Source organism: Oxyura jamaicensis, chromosome 22, assembly GCF_011077185.1.
Source record: "Oxyura jamaicensis isolate SHBP4307 breed ruddy duck chromosome 22, BPBGC_Ojam_1.0, whole genome shotgun sequence".
NCBI lineage: Eukaryota > Metazoa > Chordata > Aves > Anseriformes > Anatidae > Oxyura > Oxyura jamaicensis.
The window spans coordinates 349,782-369,508 of record NC_048914.1 but is presented as its reverse complement, the minus strand read 5'-3'; the positions used below and the strand labels follow the sequence as shown (position 1 = coordinate 369,508).

General features: G+C 41.9%; 1 protein-coding gene across 8 annotated transcripts in view; it reads right to left on the bottom strand.

The window, feature by feature from the left end:
• AAK1 (AP2 associated kinase 1) overlaps positions 1 to 19,727 on the bottom strand; it is an 88,035-nt gene that overhangs the window by 29,510 nt on the left and 38,798 nt on the right. For 5 of the 8 annotated variants that reach the window (XM_035345282.1, XM_035345286.1, XM_035345287.1 and 2 more), the window contains exons 7-17: positions 18,214 to 18,295; positions 15,807 to 15,939; positions 14,723 to 14,826; positions 13,705 to 13,784; positions 12,074 to 12,228; positions 11,703 to 11,977; positions 10,626 to 10,841; positions 8,403 to 8,629; positions 7,646 to 7,803; positions 7,146 to 7,265; positions 5,363 to 5,458 (exon numbers count right to left, since the gene is read on the bottom strand). In XM_035345282.1, coding sequence (XP_035201173.1) covers positions 5,363 to 5,458; positions 7,146 to 7,265; positions 7,646 to 7,803; positions 8,403 to 8,629; positions 10,626 to 10,841; positions 11,703 to 11,977; positions 12,074 to 12,228; positions 13,705 to 13,784; positions 14,723 to 14,826; positions 15,807 to 15,939; positions 18,214 to 18,295 — 1,646 coding nt within the window. Of the gene's footprint in view, positions 1 to 423; positions 1,657 to 5,362; positions 5,459 to 7,145; positions 7,266 to 7,645; positions 7,804 to 8,402; positions 8,630 to 10,625; positions 10,842 to 11,702; positions 11,978 to 12,073; positions 12,229 to 13,704; positions 13,785 to 14,722; positions 14,827 to 15,806; positions 15,940 to 18,213; positions 18,296 to 19,727 lie in introns of those variants that run through there. The other 3 variants (XM_035345284.1, XM_035345289.1, XM_035345288.1) reach the window with 2 other exon arrangements.

The following is a 19,727-nucleotide window of genomic DNA, read 5'->3' as shown; positions in this document are numbered from 1 at the left end:
CAGTGAGACAACACTTAAGTGTTTCCTTAAGAGATCAAGTGAACAATTTTATTGTTTCAAGTTAATAATATTCAAGTTCTATAATATTTGTCAAATGTCCCGATTAAATTAAAACCTAGACAGAAACAACACTAGAGACTATTTACACTCATTTAGTTGGGGTTCCAGTAGTCCACTGGCTTTAATGCTCCAAATCATCAAAACACCATACTGTACTGTCAGTTAATAACACAGGAATGAATTCACCAGGAAACTAGCTGAGTAGCACCCACTCTGCATCTTCCAAATACAAGATGTAAACTCAAATTGTTAGTACCCAACAACACACTCATGCATGCCTGCAGTAACCTGAAGCCCAGTCAATGTGTCATTTTGGAACAAAACTTCTTATTAGAATGCAAGATTACTTTTTTTTATTTTTTTAAGCCACTGCAAACAGCCTGATCTAGATTGGTAGTTACCTTCCCAGAATTTGTGGGCTTAGGGTACAGGGGGTTATTATGCTGGTTAAAAACATCAGATATTTTCTGCCAAACAGCAAGAGCACTGCACTGGCAATATTGTTCCCATTAAAGCAGCTGAATTTGTGTGTTTTGACAAGGATGTCAGTGATATGAATCCTAACTCATGCTCCCAAGTGCTAGAAACTGAGAGCTTTAGCAATCTATCTCAACATTTCATGATTCTTTACATGTTTCTAGTTCTTCAGTCATTGCAGTAGCCTGAAACTCACCTCCAGATTGCAACCTAGAGGAAAAAAAAGCTTAAGAGAACCTGTTCCTGAAGGTCTTACATTAGAAAGCAATGAGGAAAATAAATACTCCTGTTTTGCTTAAAACACATTTTTGAAGCCAACTGTACGTATAGCAGGAATGCACAACAGGCCCATACATTTCTGATAGGTAGGGCTAGGAAACAGGCCAAGGGTGTGGATATAAACACTTTGTTTTGAAGATGCACTGCAAGCTATGTACTTCCTCAGCTCTGAGAAGTATCCTTTTCTAAAACGCACACAAGTCCATGGGCATTTGAAAGAAATAAAAAGGCAAAAATAATCCTCAAAGTGTTTTTTAAAAGCCTCAAAGATCCAACATGATGATGATTCTTTAATAAGCAACACTGTTTGTCTTTTCATCAAAAGCATGAATATCCAGTCGTGCCCAGATGGCACAGGCATGCTTTCTTGGCCTGTTTCCTTCCCCAGCTATATTTGCATGTTTATTTAACTGTGCTGGACAGGGAATTTATCTCACTTTCTGTTATGGCCAAAAAAGCACTGTGGAGGCTGCTTGGTGTTGCTTTTCTCCAAATAACTAACTACACTTGTCTCTCAGCTGTAGTTAAGACATTGAATTGTTGCAGGTAGTGAATGGTTGTGCAAACATGCAAAGAATGACCTATTTTAAAGAGAAAGGGGTGTTTTGGTAGGTAACACCACAGAAAGACCACCAGCAGCACCCTGCATGCATGGTCTCAGCCTGCACATGAATCAGCATGGCGCAGCCAGCAGCACAGGCAGGTTTGTTCTCCGGCCAGCAGCAGGGAGGAGCTGAGCTCTTTCTCTCTCTGCTCTCACACCGCAGTGCTCCTGCTCAACAGCTGCTCCTTGCTTGCTCTGCCAAGGACCCACACCCACCACCTCATCTCTCTCTGCTCCTGCAGAGAAGAGAGAATAAGCCAGGACTGATACCACAGGGTACCTGGAGAAGAACATTGCTCTGGGACTGGAAAGGCAGACCCCTCCACCCGCCCCCCCAAGCAAAACCTCACACAATTGGAAAGCAATATTTTTGGCAATATCTCAGAGGGCATTTCACTGGCTCCACCCTTCACTTACTCACAAACTTTTATCTGAGTAGATGTTTCTAGATAAAGAACATGAGGGAAGGCTCTAGATGTATCTTAACAGATGACTTAAGGGTGCAGATAATGATGTCAAGACAGCAAACACATCAGCATGTTCAGTTTCAGCAGCTAATAATGAACACAAGCTAAAACAGAAGCATTTGCATGTTCTGGGTCAAACTTCATTAACTATTTCTGGAGCCCATCCACACCAGCAGAAATAAAGTCAAAAGAAACAAAGCTACACAAAAAATAGACATGAGACTATTCACAGAGTGGAGTCCCAACGACACAGAGAACAATTTGTCATTAAGTTTCATTACTCCCTTTAATTTCAGGTCTCCAGAATACCTGGTGCATAAATTTACCCTCCCATGCTCGCACAAGCTAAATGCATATTGATAGATATTAAGTAGCCACACGAAGCAAAAGAATTACCATTCTGAACAACTACTCCATTATGATTAATCAGCAGTGAAGCCTGCAATAAGCTTATTAAGAAGGATTTGGCTCACTTTCCTACATGCAAAGGGAAAAATGTTTTCAGCATGAATATTTAAGTCTTCCTTATTTTAACATATGTTTTGCTGTACTCTTACTCTTGCTACCTCCTCTTATGAGTTACAATTACATTAAGAATTGTAGCCATTACACAATGGAGAAGGAGAAATATACTGAAAAACATTCTAGTTCCACTTGCTAATTGCCCAGAGCTGGTATTTCTGCCTCTGTAGGGTGCTACATTTCCTCCTCTCTAGGAACACTTTTACTGAAAAAAAGCTGTAACAAATTAAAAACGAACTCCTCTAGGATTCTGTGCATCTCCTACACTACTATCCACAGAAACAGCACTGCCTGCTAGAACCTGCTGGCCAAGGTTTTTGCTGTGTGTTTAACTGACTCCACAGAACAAAAACTGTGATCTTACTGAACCGACGACGTCTGAGCAGTCATAGCTGTGTCTGTTGCCTATGGCTCAATACTGACATTCTTCTCCATTTGAACATATTTAGGCTGTCTGGGGATGGATCCTATGGCTATTCACAACTTGTTAAGCGCTGTTTACTTATTTCTCAGGAATCTGTTATAGAAAGGCTTGTCTTTCCATCTGTGCATACTGAGGAAAGGTAGGAAAGCACAAGGAGGAAGGTCTCCAGCCAACATTCAAGCAATGCCACCTGCATCCTCAGGTGCCAGAAAAGGGAGCAAGATTGTGGCACAGACATCAGCTGTGACAGGCTTAGAGCACAAAGAGCTGATGTAGCTGGCTCTGTATGGCAAACAGGGAAAATACCAAATAAAAGACAAACTTATGCCTGTACTGAAAGCCTTACTGAACAACACTGCTCTTGTAACCAAGAGGTACAAGCTCATGCTTTCACTTCCAAAAGGGCTATCTACATCCACAGTCAAAAAAAAAAAAAAAAAGAAGATAGATGTAAAATCTTGTCAGATAAATGGGATTTGCAATCAATGTTTTCTCAGAAATAAAAATATTCTGAAGAGAAAACAAAGAGAAAGCGTTTAAACATAATTCCACTGCTTTTGTGCAAAACTAAGGCAGCTCAGTAATGTGCAATAGGAGATGCTGGCATACTAAGAGCCATAAGTCAGTCCCAACCCTACTGACCCAAGGGGCACAACTAAAAGAATGCCTTTCTTTCACATCCTCTCTGCTCGCTGTGGGGATGTTCTGCACAAGGTACATAGTACAGGTAATACAGGCACACGGGCATAAAGGCCACTCTGTTCTGCGTGATAGATTGAAACCATGAGTCCGAAACAAGGATTTTTAAACTTTTATTATTTAATCTTTTCTGTTTGATATACAAGCTCAGACAAACCTTCTTAGTTTTCAAGACTAAGGATAAGTTTGTAGCTCTGACCCATGAAAACATTCAAAACTTTCACGAGCTTCTGGTCTCATCAAATTTGATGTTCAAGAAATTAAAAAAATTAAAAATCAGATGTCTTCACAGCAATTTGCAGGGAACCAACAAAAACAGCTCTCTCACATACCTTTGCAGATCAACATAACTCAATAGCACTGACACAGGCAGGCAAAGAGATCTGCCAAAAGTTTAGCACCTGCCTGCAAAGATATGCAACCAGTCTGGGACAAATCTGTGGGACAAGCAACCTGCCACTACAAAAACTGCCAATAACTGCTCCTCTCATTATTCACACCCAAGGGCAGGGCTGAAAGACAATTTCTTTGCAGTGGTTTCTGTAGCACAAATAATCTCAGAGCTCCCCCAGCTAAGGCTGTGACTGCTGCTTTGTATGGTTGCACTGTATCAAAATGTAGCAGGCAATAAAGGAAAACCACCAGCTTGGTGCTTAACTGTTTAATGTCGAGCACATCAGCAGAGAACTAAATAGTAGCCTGGGCTGTCACTCTTCACATCAGGAAAACCAGCACTTCCACTAGCATTCGGGGAAAGATTTTAAAAAAAGAGTGTACAATCTGCAAAATATCTTCTATAGGTTCTTTTCAAATTAGTGCCAGGCAAGTCAGCTCCCAACAAGCACTCACATAGGAGAGAGAGGCTGTCAGCAAGTTCTGCTTCATTTATTCAAATGCTGAACTTTGAGAAAACTCTTTTTCAGTTGTAATACATTCCTCATACTCTTTGAGCATCAATCAGAATGAAACAAGCCCAACTAAACTACAGAAAATATAGACTTTTCCACAGAATCGCTTAACTTTCCATGGAGAGATGTTATCTTTACAAATACATCTGTTTGAAGCTTGCGTCCTCTATAGTCCAACTACCAGTGATTCTGAGCTTGAGCTGAGGACAAGGGTGAGGGCTGTAACAAGCACTTGTCCTCTGGGGATGGCTGACAAGAAGGGACCTGTTGCACACATTCAAGTGAGGGCTTAGAGAAACTTCAGGATAAGAACATTGCCACATTCCAAATCTTACTGATTTGCAAATCAGCTCCTAAGCACTTACATAATCTTGTGCTAAAAAGTGTTGGCTGCTGCAGTCAGAAATAACCACACAGGAAAGACTTTTAAGTAGAACTGCAAAGTAAATGGAAATAGCTACCAACTGCACTAGAGAATTTTGCCAAATCAGAAAAGGTTACATGTTAATTTGTGCTTCAAATGAAGCAAGCATTTGCAATAGGCTTTCAAGCCAAAGAAACACTGTCTCTTACAGAACAGAAATATTAACAATAATGAAAACTGCAATTTCAAAGTTAGAGACCAATTTGAAAACGGTTTAGGTGAGCACTGGTAACCTTTAGAGACAGCAGCTTAGTTGATGTTAGAAGCAATCTGATAGCCCTTGGGGCTTATAGCACTGCTCACCACCATGCAGATGCATAGCACATTCTGCCACTGAACATCATCACTACCACTGAGTTCAGCAGAACTTGTCAGTGCCCAGCACTACTGACAAAAGCCCAGGGTTTCAGGTTTGCCTAGAAACAGAACTGTAAGATTAAGAATACAAAACTAGTGACAACAATCTCCCCCCAACTCTATAAACTCAGTTCTGGTTACCTGGTGTGTCGGATAATGGGAGAGGAATGAAAGGATCAGGCACAGTCAGAAGAGGAGGGCTAGTGTCCAAATTCAGAATGTCTTTCGTTTTTTCAGCTGGTAACCATGAAGAAAAAAGGCAGAATGAAACAGGGAAGAGAGAAAAGCAGAAAGCATCAAGCAAAATCTCAACACTGAGACACAGATCAGTATCATAGAGTCCAAGCTATGGCCTGGCAACACACTCGGAACAAATTTATGTTACTAGGGAAAAGGAAAAAAATAACAAAAAAATAACAAATCTCCAATACAGTTTAAGCAACAGATCTCAAAATACTCCTGGAAAGGGAAATACCATTATCTTGATTTACAGGAGAACAGAAAGTGAAATACCTTGACAAAAGACGAGCCCCTTTGTTGGGCCTCTTTTGTCTGAAAGAAGACACAGCATCTAGCATCAGAGAGGCTTAAGACACACTCATATTTAAGAGGAAAGAAAATGAAAAGGGCTAGAAGTGTCCATCCTAGCGCCAGCACTGAATTTCCAAAGCACCTATCTATATCAGACTACAGGACAGGAGAGTCAAGGGGCAAATTTTAAAGATAACTACTGAAAGAATTGAATGTGCTACAAGATCCAGAAAGTCCAGAATGCGTGGCTGCTTCTCAAACTTTGCAGAAAGCATGTTACAGCTGAATCCAGGGCTGCTGTTACTCAGCATCACTCTAAGAAGGTTGATGGAACATCATGAACTATTCACAGGGCAGTGAACAACTGGAAAAACTCAGAGTAACTGACTAGAGCCCTCTTGCATCATGGACTTCAACTACTAAACTCTCAGGTAAGAACCAAAACTACCAAGCTCAGTTATAAGCTCCTCTAAATCTCTCATCATGAACAGAAGTGTAAATGGATTTGTGTCTTCTTGTCCCTTGAAGAAGACTTCAATGATTCTTCAGTCTCTTCCTAGTGCTTCTTTTGCCAACAGTTGGTCTGCTTTGGTGAGAAAGTATCAAACAGTTGCATTTTTCACTGGTGCATTTTTCACATTATTGCATTCAGTGAGAACTCCTGGAGCTGAAGAACTGGAAATGAGCAGCAGCCCTCATTCAGTTTTTCCAGCACAGAAGGGGCTGCTCAGGGCAGAACCCTGGCACCAAGCACCAAAGGAGATACCAGACAGGGCCCCACATAGAGGCCTCCACACAAAAGCTCCTTAGATCAGCCAAGGTCTTCAAACCTCTGGATACCGACAGCATAGCAAGCACAAAACTTCTTGCCTTCACCACTAACCATGTTGATTATGAGACAAACTGCTCTTCTTTAAGGATTTTTCCTGCTCACTCCAGCTTCTATTATTCTCTTCATTCTGTGGCAGAGATGCTATTATTCTTGCTTCATACAGCCTAACATTGGTAGGCAAGGAAGATACTCCACAATGTCTGAGCAACATCTGAGTCCAAGCCCCTTATTGCACACTGCATATTTTACTCCCAATAGTGAGCCATGTGGTGCTTCAACATAAGTAGCTTTCTTGTGAACTTCAACGGTTCACTAAATTTCTTACCTCATCAAAAGCTCCACTTCTGCCTATAGATGGTGCATCCCTATTCTACTACTGAACTGTGACAAGTCTATGTGCCCTTCTCTGCTGAAGATCCAACCCTGTCCTGAAGTTCTCAGTACCAAGACCCAGCTCACTTCGTATCAGTTTTACCTCCTTTCAAAGAAGATATGACTCTGACTTGCCACTTTTCAGCAGTGCTGCCAAGACATTGTCCTATAGAACATGCTCCAACTCACCTGTTCCAGCAGTGAAGGAAGAAGAGCCACCAAATGCATCTGTCTGAGTTGCAGAAGAAGCCGGCTGGAAACCCAGAATCAAGTTCTCTGTGGAACTGCCCATCTTTTCTGGAGCTTTTCCTGAAATGCCAGACACAGTTTTAGGGGAAAAACTTCCATTCCAAAGGTTGTTTACTTATCTATACTTCTAAGAAGCTATTTCAGTAACTGACTTTAGGCCTTTCCTGCAAATCATTACTTGCAGAGGAAGCAGAATTTATACCGTAGCTTCTACAACCAACTGATCAAGGCCACAGTAAGAGCAGTTAGTACCTCTCCCTTTGAGGATCATGCTTAACAGAGGACAGGGGCTGAGACAGGACATTGGAAGGATTTAGCTTGTACAGGTACAGAAGACAGTGACAACATGGGAGCAACCCAGAAGCAGCTGACAAAGCATCATTCCATGCCACTTTCAATTTCGAGAGCATGCAGGTATTAAACTACCTCCATGAACTTACCATCACCCAACTTTGCAAAGTCCTTGTTCAGCAGCTCCTCAGCTGTGAGTTTGGAGAAGTTATCATCATCAAATGGATTCCATGTGGAGACATCAGGTGGGTTATAGACATTCTGCTGTGAGGTCCTTGGGGAACCCGAGGGTGTAGTGGAAGCAGATCTGGATGTGATCATCCCAACCAAACAGTCATTAATAATCCATCTGAAATTCTCTGGCCAGCGCTATAAGCCTAGTCCAAGCTACTGTATTATAATTACTTCATACTTAAAGCACTCAGTGTAAGGTATCATACTCACATACCAAGAACACTAGGACCAGCAAGCCTTCCTTATCTATTTGTAATCTGTTTCAGCATGCTGATGTCAAAGATTAAAACAAGCATCATAGGCATTCCATGCGAAACAATTTTCTGCAATGTCCATGTGGAGGCTTCCTGCCTGTAGATACTATAAGAACAACTATCAAGTGCTCCTGCAGAAGGTCTGGTGCTATGCAGCATGCGCTTTTGTAATCCACTTGAAGGCCCCATTTAGTTATGCCTCTTGTGAGAGCAGAAAGGCTCAGGAGGACTTCTGCCCTTGAGGAAGATTTTCTGTGACTTTCTGCAAAGCCCTACACTGTGGTCTTGGGAATGTGAAGACTTGTACCACAGAGTTTGCTGTCCACCTTCACCTCATAGCTGAGCCCAGGAAGTCCCCAAAGAGCCTCATATACCCCCACCTTCCATACCCTTTGATACCAACTGAGCAGCCACCTACTTGGACTTGTTGAGACTGGCTTCAGCAGCAGCTGCCTGCAGGAGCTGGGTAGACTTGCTGGCTGGAACCCCAAAAACAGCACTGTGTGTCACATCACTCAGAATCCTCCTGTGTCCTGCACGTTGTGTCTTAGGGGAGGATGGAGGGGTGAGAGAACCCAGCTTCTGCCCCTGAACTGCTGTAGGTGGTGTGGTTTGAGGTTTTTGTTGTCTTATTTGTGCCTGCATCTAGGACAGAAAGTAAAATGGTTATGATCTTTGTGAACAACTGCAATGATGGAAAAAAGGCTATCTTCTGGAGGATCTGACCTCCAAGTCATAGATCAGGAATAGTCTGGAGGGAAATTAAGCAAACAACAACAAAAAATAATACCACCACAACAACAAAAAACAATACCACACCAAAACAACAATTAAGAAGCATCTAGGGAGGTGGAGTGCTAGCAATAGCTAGTCTATTGTATTTCAGTATTACTACAGTTGCACAAGAAAAAACTCTCTCCCCTATGGTTATTAAAGGTCAACTGCCCTCAGTAACTTGATCAAGGGTAAAGAGGCCAAAGTCCAGTGTAGACCATAGAAATCAGATCATAGTGTGCAGAAATTTTGCTATACAGACACACAGAATGGAACAAGGTGAAGAGTAGATAGCGTGTGGTTGGGTTCAATTCCTAAAGGAGTAGAGGACTTCTGCAAAAAAAATCGTGCAAGAAGCTTAGTTTTCTACCAAGCAAGAAAAAGCAAGGGCACAAGGACCCTGGGAGCAACATTTACCATTTTCATGTGCAGAAAAAAAGCACGTTTGGCTTAGGTGTAAACCACGAGTCCAGCTACAAACCCTTTGAAAACTTCAAGAATTTTCTCAAACCAATTTTATATTTTCATTACTTCAGTCTTGTTTGTGTTAAAATCACAAACCCATAAATGCTTTCAATACTCTTCTGTAGTTATAAACAACATCACTTCAGATGCAATTTTAAAAAATGAAATTAGTGTCAGTGAGATAGCATGATCCAGCCATTGGGGGGATTAAAAGAGGGGAAACCTGGATGCAAAGAGCAGACAGCTGTGCATGTCACCTCTACTGCCTGGATACTAGAGCTCCCTATTCCCCATTCAGTATCATCGCAGGACATTTTCAACCACAGAAGATGGATGCAAAACTTGGAAATACCTAAGAGAGCAATGAGAAAAGAGTTACATTTCCAATGTGATGCTTAACTACAGTGGGCCAAGGCAAACAAGTGGTTAGCCGCCTTGCTTTTTATCTGGCCTTTTCAGGCAGACTAATTCAGTGTGGCTGAGAAGCAAGCTGACCTGACTGCTTCTGATGCACCCACCTTATATCTTGATATATATATAGGTCACTGCAGAACAGTACATTTGGTGCTTAGAAATAAAAGGGCAGTGCCAAAATCTCCGCAGAAATGAATGCAGAGCTTATTAAGCTGAAGTCCTGCAGCATGAAAAGGTTTTGACAGGTAGCTTGGTATCTTCTGCTTGGAGAGTCTGCTCTTTTAGAGATGATATCCTAGTATTTTTTTTAAATGACCCAACCACCACTCTTCTTGCTGCTACAGGAGTAGATGTCTCCAGATGCACCTATTATGATGGGTGCACCTATTATGATGCACCTATTCTGGGGGTGGAGGGGATGAGGCTAATTTCAGTCCAACTGATTTAATAAAATAAGGAATATTTTTGTGCTAGTAAATCAGAGCAAAATTCTTTAGAGATGTGCTTCAGTACTACGTGTCAGGTATTTCTCCCTTAAAAGGAACAGGGCGATAATGGGCTTCATCCAAAATCTGTCCAACTACTGACAACTCACTCAGATTTTAACAGACTGACTTGCCCCAGGCCATTCAGTACATCAGTAAGAAGGCCAGGAACACAACTCCTATCTCATCAGCTGCTAACAAACAGCTCAGTGCTGAAAGTTAATATTAAAGTGCACGTGTGAATTTGACAAAGCCTTAAGACAAAACAGAAAGAGCGAGACAAGGAAGGTTTCCCCAGCTTTGCTCAAGTCACTTGCTTAGAGTTTTATTAGTCAAATTAATTCATGATGTCACTTCAAAAGAAGCATACCCAAGAGATGAATTGGGTTCTGAATGACTGGCAACTCACAAAGCAAGCAAGCAAACACTGATCCTTAGTTTGGACTCAAATACTGCATAACTGAAGGTCATCAGATACTGTTTTCTTCCCACCAGGCTCTTACCACTTGTTCGTGCTGTGGCGTTGGCTGGGCCACACTTTGCTGGGTCTGTGGAGGTGCTGGAGTCTGTTGCTTTTGCTGAACTGCTGCTACTGCTGTTTTCTGCTGCATTGCTGCCTGCTGGGCCATCATCTGCTGCTGCTGTTGTTGTTGCTGCTGCTGGTAGTAGTTCTGCATCAGCTGCTGCTGTGCTGGTGCTCCCTGCTGCATCACTGGGAACTGAGAAACAACCAGTTGAGACACTTGTTGCAAAGCTAGGAACTGGGGCACCATCACCAGAACTCAGGGGCCAGCCATAGGACTAGGTAAAGCCACTGCAAGTGGCAAAGCAGTAAAAGGTTGTGATGGATTGAAGACCACCTGCAGAGGAGTGGTGGAAAATAGCCTTCTTGTCTAAATGGTAGATCCTTTCTGTGTTACACCTGTCTGTAGTAGGCTCCCATGGCACACTGACACACTGTTCTGCGGTGTTCTCCTTTTCCCATTTTTGCTTATTCCAAACCTTTCTCCAGGACAGCAAGATTCACCACCCCTTTGCTTCCATTGCTAAATATGCTTTAGTGGTGATCTGTGCTGCTATAAACACTTCAGTTAAGCACACAACTCTTACCTAGACAAATCTGACACAATGGGATTTGTCACAATGTTTTCACAGACCTTCCTAACACCACTATGTACCACATAAACAGACCTGACCATTAAAAAGGAATGCCAGGATTCTTATATCATAAAGAGCAGAAAAGAAATTGTACGCCTCTGCTCACCAGTAAACTGCTGACCTCAAGACTTTGAAATACTTTGAGCTATAGAAGAAGCAGTGCTGGCTAAGGTTTTATACATGTTCATGACAAAAATATCTCAAGGCCTTCTACACTAACAATTAAAAATGCCAGCCTTGTTTAAGCAAGGAAAATCTTGCTGGAGAACTGGAGATGCATTGGAAAACACCTAAAAACTATGTATAAAACTACCCCTTAAAACACAAAACAGAAGTAGAGGACCTGATATAAATGCAAAGATGTGATCCTGCAGGCCTTTAACATAGGAATAATGCAACAAACATGGTCATATTTTTTTCACCTGCTGAGCTTGCATCATCTGCTGCTGCTGGTAATATGCAGCCTGCTGCTGCTGCTGCTGCAGCAGCTGCTGCTTCAAGAAAAGCTGCTGTTGGTGTTGAGGTGTGGCTTGTGGCTGAGCAGAAGAGACCTGGGTCTGTGCCTGCGATGCCTGCTGGGGAGCCGGAGCTTGTTTGGCTTGTGGCTGTGCCGGAGTCTGTTGAAGTGCTGCTTTTTGCTGGGGAACACTTGCAGGGAGGGAAGGCTGACCACTGCCCAAGGCAGCAGGCCCTGCAACTGAAAGAAGAAAACAGATCCATCAGAGCGATCAACACCACATCGCAGCCATACACAGTGCTTGTCAGGAAGGTATTGCACATACAGCAGTCTCACCTTGTGGCTGAATTGCTGCTTGGCTTGTGGGTCTCTTTCTAGGTGTGAGGGCTGGCTGAATAGGTAAAATTCCAGGGTTGGGTTGTGTCTGTCCTGCTTTAGGTCTCTGGCGGGGTGCAATGGACGTCTCTGTTGTAGGAATGGGATCTGTCAACCTACAAAACAATATAACAATTAAAATGAGAAAAACACCAGCTGGAGCAGTAAAAGCAGCCCTTGTTAGCATGAGAGTTGTTACAAGAAGCACACAGTATGGGATTAAAAATTCATCCATACTTCAGCTGTAAATGTGATGAAATGATAAAGGTGAAACTCTTAGATACATCCAGGTACACTGGTCAACCCCTTCCACAAAACTGGAAGCACAGTAAAACTTAATGTATGCATTCACAAATGCATTAATCCAACACAATCATTTTAATGATTTTGCACATTGTGGTATCTTTTCCTAGTGGACAGTGGGAACTTGTCAAAATCACTCAACTCAAAAATTTGCTACTACGTACTGTTTAAAGCCACTTAGAGTTACAGATGAGCAGATGAGGGTTATAATTAAGCTTAAGAGCAGTTGGTACTTTTGGGCAGAGTTGTCTGAATTGGCATCTTTAGAAATACCTTAACTTTAGTACATCTATCCCAGAATCAGGTCACTGGACCTCCTCTGATCCTTGCTAACATTTGTCCTCCAACAATAGACTGCAACAGAGCCAAGAAGCCAGGTATTATTGTCCCCTTCCGTGTCTATGTTTCTTTGTTAGATAACAAGTTGTTCTACCAACGTGACGGTAGCCATGTTCAATTATAAAAAGAAGCAAAGCAAACTCCTGGGCCTGACAGACAGGAGAAGAGATGCCCTATTTCAGAGTCTGAAGAAAAACACCATTTTTGGAGTGCCCGCTACTGTAATGCTTTGCAGTAAAATAAGGTTTAAGTTTTGTCCAACAAAATTTATACATCTCATTACAATATCATAAGCATAACAAACAGCAGCAGGAGAGAAGAACCGCTGTAGCAGTACAGTGGTTTCCCCAGTGATTAGGCTCTTCAGATGGAGGTTACCTGGGCTCCCCCTATAACCACTGAAGAAATTATATGGCTCGTGCAGAAATCACAGCAATTGCACACAGTAATTACTGGGTCAGGTTATCATCTGCTGAGGGTCAAACTCAAACAGCAGTAGTCCCTGATGCAGTTTCTCAGAAGACGTGCATTCTTTGGACCAATTCCAGGCCCACTGTAGGATAGCTGCAGTCTTTCTCCTGACTTTGCTCTTAGGTACTCTGGGTACTTACTGCCTTAGATGAATCTGTTGTGTCATCCATCCTAAGTGCCTCATGGCAGCACTTGAAGTTCATGCAATGCCTTTGGTATAAAAAGTCTAGCTGTTGAGTCATGCTGAGTATTGTCCAAATCCCCTGTCCTAAGGCATGCAAAATTCCAGTATCTGCATTTTCTATCTTTCAGATCAATGGATATTTACATCGTTGAAGCCTCAGGACTGCAGTGTTTGTCTCGATGTAAAAACGTAAACCCGCAAGGAAGCAGCTAAATATACCAAGCCTCTTTTCTAGTAAAAAGCAAAAGACAGCATATAGTAAAAAGAGCACTGTGCATAATAAAGATGCAGTTACCTGGCCTTGGGTTGACTCTTCTTTGCAGCAGCTTCACTTGCTTTGACTGGGTCTGGGAGCTTAGCAGGGATTGGAGAGTTCTGCAGATCCCAAAAATACTAGGTTTAGCACTTTGAGGGCAAAAAAAAACAGTCAGAAATCATTTGCAAAATCACTACTGTGAAGCATGAAGATTGCAGGATTCCCATAGCAGCTATTCCTCATGCTGGATGTAAGACAAACCCTTGCTGTTTGGGAGAGGGAAAAATTCAGTTTAGCTTTTTGACAGCGTACTATCCGTGGAATCTGAACACAAAGCTTTATAGTATGTCTTGGGTGTTTTACAAGACAACCTGGGAACAATGGCAGCAATAGTTATTAATACAGCTATAAAAACAAGCATAATTACAGGGTCTTGTTCATAAAGATCATAAATAATCAACTGGACACATTAAAAAAATAGGTTTCTTCTCATCGGGAAAGAACAAGAGATCTCATGTCACAGATATACATAACACTGAAAAAAAAACTTGTCATTTTTCAATTGAAGTCTGTAAAGATATGTGAAGAAGGAGCAGATGGTTGTGTAAGGTCTGATGTGGTTCAAATGCAAGTTGACTATTCTCAGCCAGACAGCAGACAAAATCACTATGTTTAAAACCAACTGCAGTGCAAATTACACATGCTATGATGAGTTTGCCTGGAAATCAAATTGGTTTCACAAGCATGGCCTAATTTTCCATGTTCGCATGCAAAAGGTCCCTTGGTTGGCCTCACGCTGTTAACTGGATGAGGGAGCAAATCAGAGACAGACAGAAATAAGCAACATATGAATCAAAACCCTGATTTACACACCCCCTTAAAGCAAAAATAAACAGACAACAACAAAAAAAACAGCACTGCTAATCACAAAAAATTAAATAGAGCCTCCTGACTAGAGACCAGGGGAATAATATGGCAATATCCTCGATATTTAGCAATTGTCATCCCCAGCCTTCCTACACAAAGCCCTACATCAGTCCACTCCTTTGCTACTCACCTGGACGTTCTGGACCGGGCATTCCTTCTTTGCCAGTTTGAATGCAAAGTAGGACACCTGATAAATATCAGGTCTCTTATCAGGGTCTGGTTCAAGCATATACCCTTTAAAAGATAAAGATGCTAACATCAGAGCAGAACAGATTCACAGTCAGAGCTACAGCTGTAGCATAAGCAGATGCTAACACAGTGCCTTGCCGCTTTCAAAGCACCCGTTCAATGGTCAGCAGGACTGAGCTGATCATCAGGGTCAGCTAAGAAAGGGGCTAGATGGCCAGCCAGGATGGAACAAGAAATATTTTCCCAACACTGCTATGCGTAATTTCATAGCTGCTATTAAAAGTTCAAAGCAAGGAGGGGGAAACGCAGCTCTGCTTGGTCAGGGAACAGCGTTGGTTTTAACCTCTGCATTTCCAAGTGAACACACAGGAAAAGAGCTTGATCCAACCCTGGTGTGTCAGTGGGGCATACCATTGCCTTTTCATAAGGCAAGAAAATACCAGGCTGCTTTGAAAATACATCCATTTCTGTTACTCAAGATTATAGCTAGAAATAAATAAATAAAATAAAACGCTGTACTAAAAACAAGAGAGCTGCCCCAGCTTTGCCAAGAGTAATGCATTGTACCCTTAATTACATATTCACTCTAGGCAGTAGGTTATTTATAAATCATTTCAGTTCTGTTTCTCAATTCACAGAAGACAAATTCTTATCGCTAGTCTAAGTCACTGTGGTTCTTTTCAGTTCCCTATCCAAATAGATTTATTACTGGAGAAATATGTTTCTGCATAAATAGGCTTATTGTGCAAGTTTCTGTAGACTCTTAAACCAACTGGTTGCCTGTTTTCCTTCCTTTTCAGAGTTCACTACAGCCCAGCCAAATAGAAATACTTGTTGTAACTGTCTTTTGAAAAGTGATCTCCCAAACTACTAGAAGACGATTTTATCCATCCCTGTGTGCAGTCTCGTACAAGATGAGCTACACCAACTGTTTTGCTGTGGGAGCAGGTAATATAAAAACAAAATGCTATTTTTTTTCAAAGCTCTGTAGAAGTAGATTATGCCACTGTCAGAGACACACTCACGGATGAGGCAGTGCATGTCTTGCGAATGCCGAGAATTATCTGGAATGGTGAAGTTGCCATCACAGATTGCCACCTGACTCTCCCCAAACGGCAGGGTGAAGTAACACAACTTATACAGCAAACAGCCAAGTGCCTAAAGAGAGAGAACAGAGCAGGTGATTTAACAAACTGAAGCAAAGCAGGGAATCACACAACTCAAATACCATTGAAGATAACAGGGAAAGTATTCTAGCTTGTTCAATCACAGTGGTCCTGCATGACCTCAAGCCTACATTTTAACATCCCTCTGGTCAACTGAAAACAGTTATATGAGAAGGTACATACATGAAGAGCTCTCCCTCACTAAGCTGAGATACCATAGGCAGTGGGGATCAGACGAGTAGCACCACACACAACCCACGGTTCCACATAGCACTGTGCATAGTGCAACCCTTCTCATTCAACTGGCAAAGCCTGAGGCATACTAAGAACAGGACAGAAGCAGGTATAAAGGCTAGACATCAGGAAGAGGTTCTTCACCAAGAAGGTGGTTGCACACTGGAACAGGCTCCCCAGGGAAGTAGTCATTGCACCAAGCCTGTCTGAATTTAAGAAGCATTTGGACTGTGCACGTAGTCACATGGTCTAAAATTTTGGGTAGACCTGCGTGGTGCCAGGAGTTGGACTCAATTATCCTCATGGGTCCCTTCTAACTCAGGATATTCTATGATTCTATAAAGCAAGATCTCCAAACCTACACAAACCTTACACTGGTATATGTTACTACACATAGGTACGCAGAAGAATTTTTTTCTATTCTCAACGTACTGAGAGTAAAAAAGCAAAGTTAAAAGCAAAAATAAACGTCATCCATCATCCTTAATACTTTTATTCTGACGAAAAACAAATAATACTGGTTACCAAGCTTAAGCTGTACCAGTTCACGCAACCTTTCAACCATTATAATTGTGTACCAGAAAAGTATACAAATACATCTGCAGGCTGCTAGGTTCTATGATTGTTCTATTGCCAGGCTGCTTTTGAAAGAAGAACCATCTATCTGAAAATAAAATGGAAATTTTGCAAAAACGGCTAATTATGAAACACTGCCACCATCCCAAAGAGGAGAGGGGGAACACATTTCCTAATCCTAAGCAACTCATCATCTGCTTGTATTTTTTGTCATAGGATTTCACAATTAAATTGCACTATAGTTTAAAATAACCTCAATGAAATTTGAGGAAAGAGATTACGAGCAGGACAGCCACAGTGATAGGCCCTGAAGTTGAGGCCCCACTGTGCACAACACTGCACGCTTGTTGGGAAATGCTCAGCAGGTCACTTGAAGAGAATTCCTTCCACATCAGGAAGAGGAGGACAGTTTGAGCATCTGCATCTCTACCCCTCCCCATTATCACAAAGAGCGCAAAACCTGGGTTCTCCTCTAGCTGCCTCTGATGCCCTGACAATCTTTTCACACTGTTACAGCTGTGACCTCCCCTCTCTAGGTCTCAGCAAGTCAAGTGACCAACACTGGTACAGGGCCCAGTTCCACAAACCCACTGAACTCAGCAGTGCAAGAGCCCCATAGGAGCTGCTACATTCCTCACTCTTGGCTGAGCTCACAGATTGCATGGAGGACTCTTCCCAGCAGATGCCATGCCAGCAATTTTGCCTCTTGCATATGCAGACACACAACTATTGAGGACACATTAAACCTCTACTTATACTGCTTCTGCTTTGCTATTTCCCAGCTCAGGACTTTAGAAACTATACAAACACACTCTGAAATAGAGACAGCACAGGCTTTTTTCCACCTCCATCACGACTAAAAGCAAGCCTACCATCCTTGACTAGGTTACCCAGAAATTTAGCCAGTAATCCAGGTGCACTTTGCTTTCAGCATGAACACCATAGCAAGACCACACTAATCATTAGAAAAAGCAGTGCAAAAGCTTGGTCTTTGGCCAGGTTTGAGAACGCTGAGCTGCATTACAATGTCCAGGAGAAGCATACTGTTATTCCTTGGGGAAGGCCTATTTTTTCCATTTTCTATCTTCTTATGGCCAGTGACTTTAATTTCATGTGCTTGCCCAACCAAGGCACAAGAATCACAAGACCCTGAATTTTCTGTTTTAACTGTTTTATGACATGAAATCAGGTTTGCATTGTTCAACCCTGACATTTCATACATCTCTATATTAAAACCACATGCAAGACAACATGCAAAGAACTAGTCGTGTTTTATCCACAAACCAGCCCATTTAGCAGTAACTTATCGGAAGCGTCAAGCAGAGGAACTCTTTATTCAGGAACTGTCTAGTCTTTTATGAAAACTAGGTTAGTCCACACCAGAAAGTTACTCTGTCATTATGATAGCGAAATCAAGCTGCAGTCTGATTTTATGTTAACTGGGTTTTATACATACCCATATGTCTGCTTTTGTAGTAATAAGTTTGCCACTATACAGGTTGACCATTTCTGGTGCTCTGTAGGATAACGTAGTGTACCTGTAGAAAAAAGATCCATTAGTGAGTTCAAAATTGATAGCAGAAGCATTTCCACTATCCCACATTTTATAATAGTTCAAAATTCATTTTTTCCCTATTTGTTTTAAGGCATATACTAAGCATAAATGATTAAAAAAAAAAAAAAAAATCAATAACAGCTTCTGCTGCATGCCTCTAACTAGAAAATATTGACCACTGCAAACCATCCTGGGAAACCAAAGCAATACCCAAGATCCTTTCAATAGCAAGAAATGTACTCACAAAACAGGACAGTCATTTTAAGAACTAAAACATAAACTTTCAAGTATTCAGAATATTAACAAAGTCAGTAGCCAAATGTCCTCTGCAATGTCCTTACTGCTGGGGCTTTGGCCAACCTACAAATGTTGTAACCGGATACATGGCTCCTAATAAGTAGACTTCCATACCAGGATTCCTAATTGGAATCATTATGGACACAGAAAAGGTTATTTTGGAGCTCAAACTGGAACTAAAGTCTGTCACATTTTAGCAAGTTACCAGAGCTAGAAAAGATAAGAAACAGAGACAGTTTGAGATTCTTACGGACCTACTGGTAGGAAGAAACCTTGTAATTTCTGCTGTAGCCCCTTCCCCGCTATTTGGCTTGATCACAGGAAAGCATCGCTAAGGGCAAAGTTTTTGTAGGCTTGTTAATAAGCATACAAATACGGCATTCCGAAGGGACCACAAAGCGAGACCAAGAGAGCTCTGAAAACTTCAGTCAAGCACATCTAGGAAATCCATGCAGTTATAATTGAATCCTAACAAAAAGGAAGCATTTGCACACATTTCTAACACACTGCTTTCTAGCCAGAGCATTGCACTAACAGTGCTGGAAAGTACCCAGCAGAGATGCTGTTAAACCTAAAGCAAGAGCAAGGACATGGCATCAGGTCCATCCCTGATCTAGGCCCTACTGGACTATGAGTTGAGTTCGCTTTTTAAAAGCATATCTAGGTACACCTCACTGTAACCACTCTAGCTGGGGCAAAAGAAGCCAAACTAAACACCTCAAGATCCATCCACTTTCTACAGAGAGCTGAGAAATTGGGCTATGTCACTGCAGGGTTTTAACATGAGCAGCTCATGGAGGACAGGCATTTTGTCATTTGCTATGTTTGCAGTTCAAAGAAACCAAGATAGATGAGAGACAGACTGATTCCACACGTAACCAAGCACGTCACTACCTTATCAAGGTGGGCAACATCTCTGCATTGTTACATTCAGCCTTTCAGGTCTAGAGCAATTACATCAAGCTCAGGGCTTTATTGTTTCACCTTTCCCCGGCCCTTATTTACCTCTAGCAGGTCCCTCTATGCAGCAGCACCCAACCTGCTGCAACAGGCACGAGTAAAATCTAGTCCCAGTAAACAGAAAAATTACCCCTCAAATTAGGTCCAAGCTGAAAAAA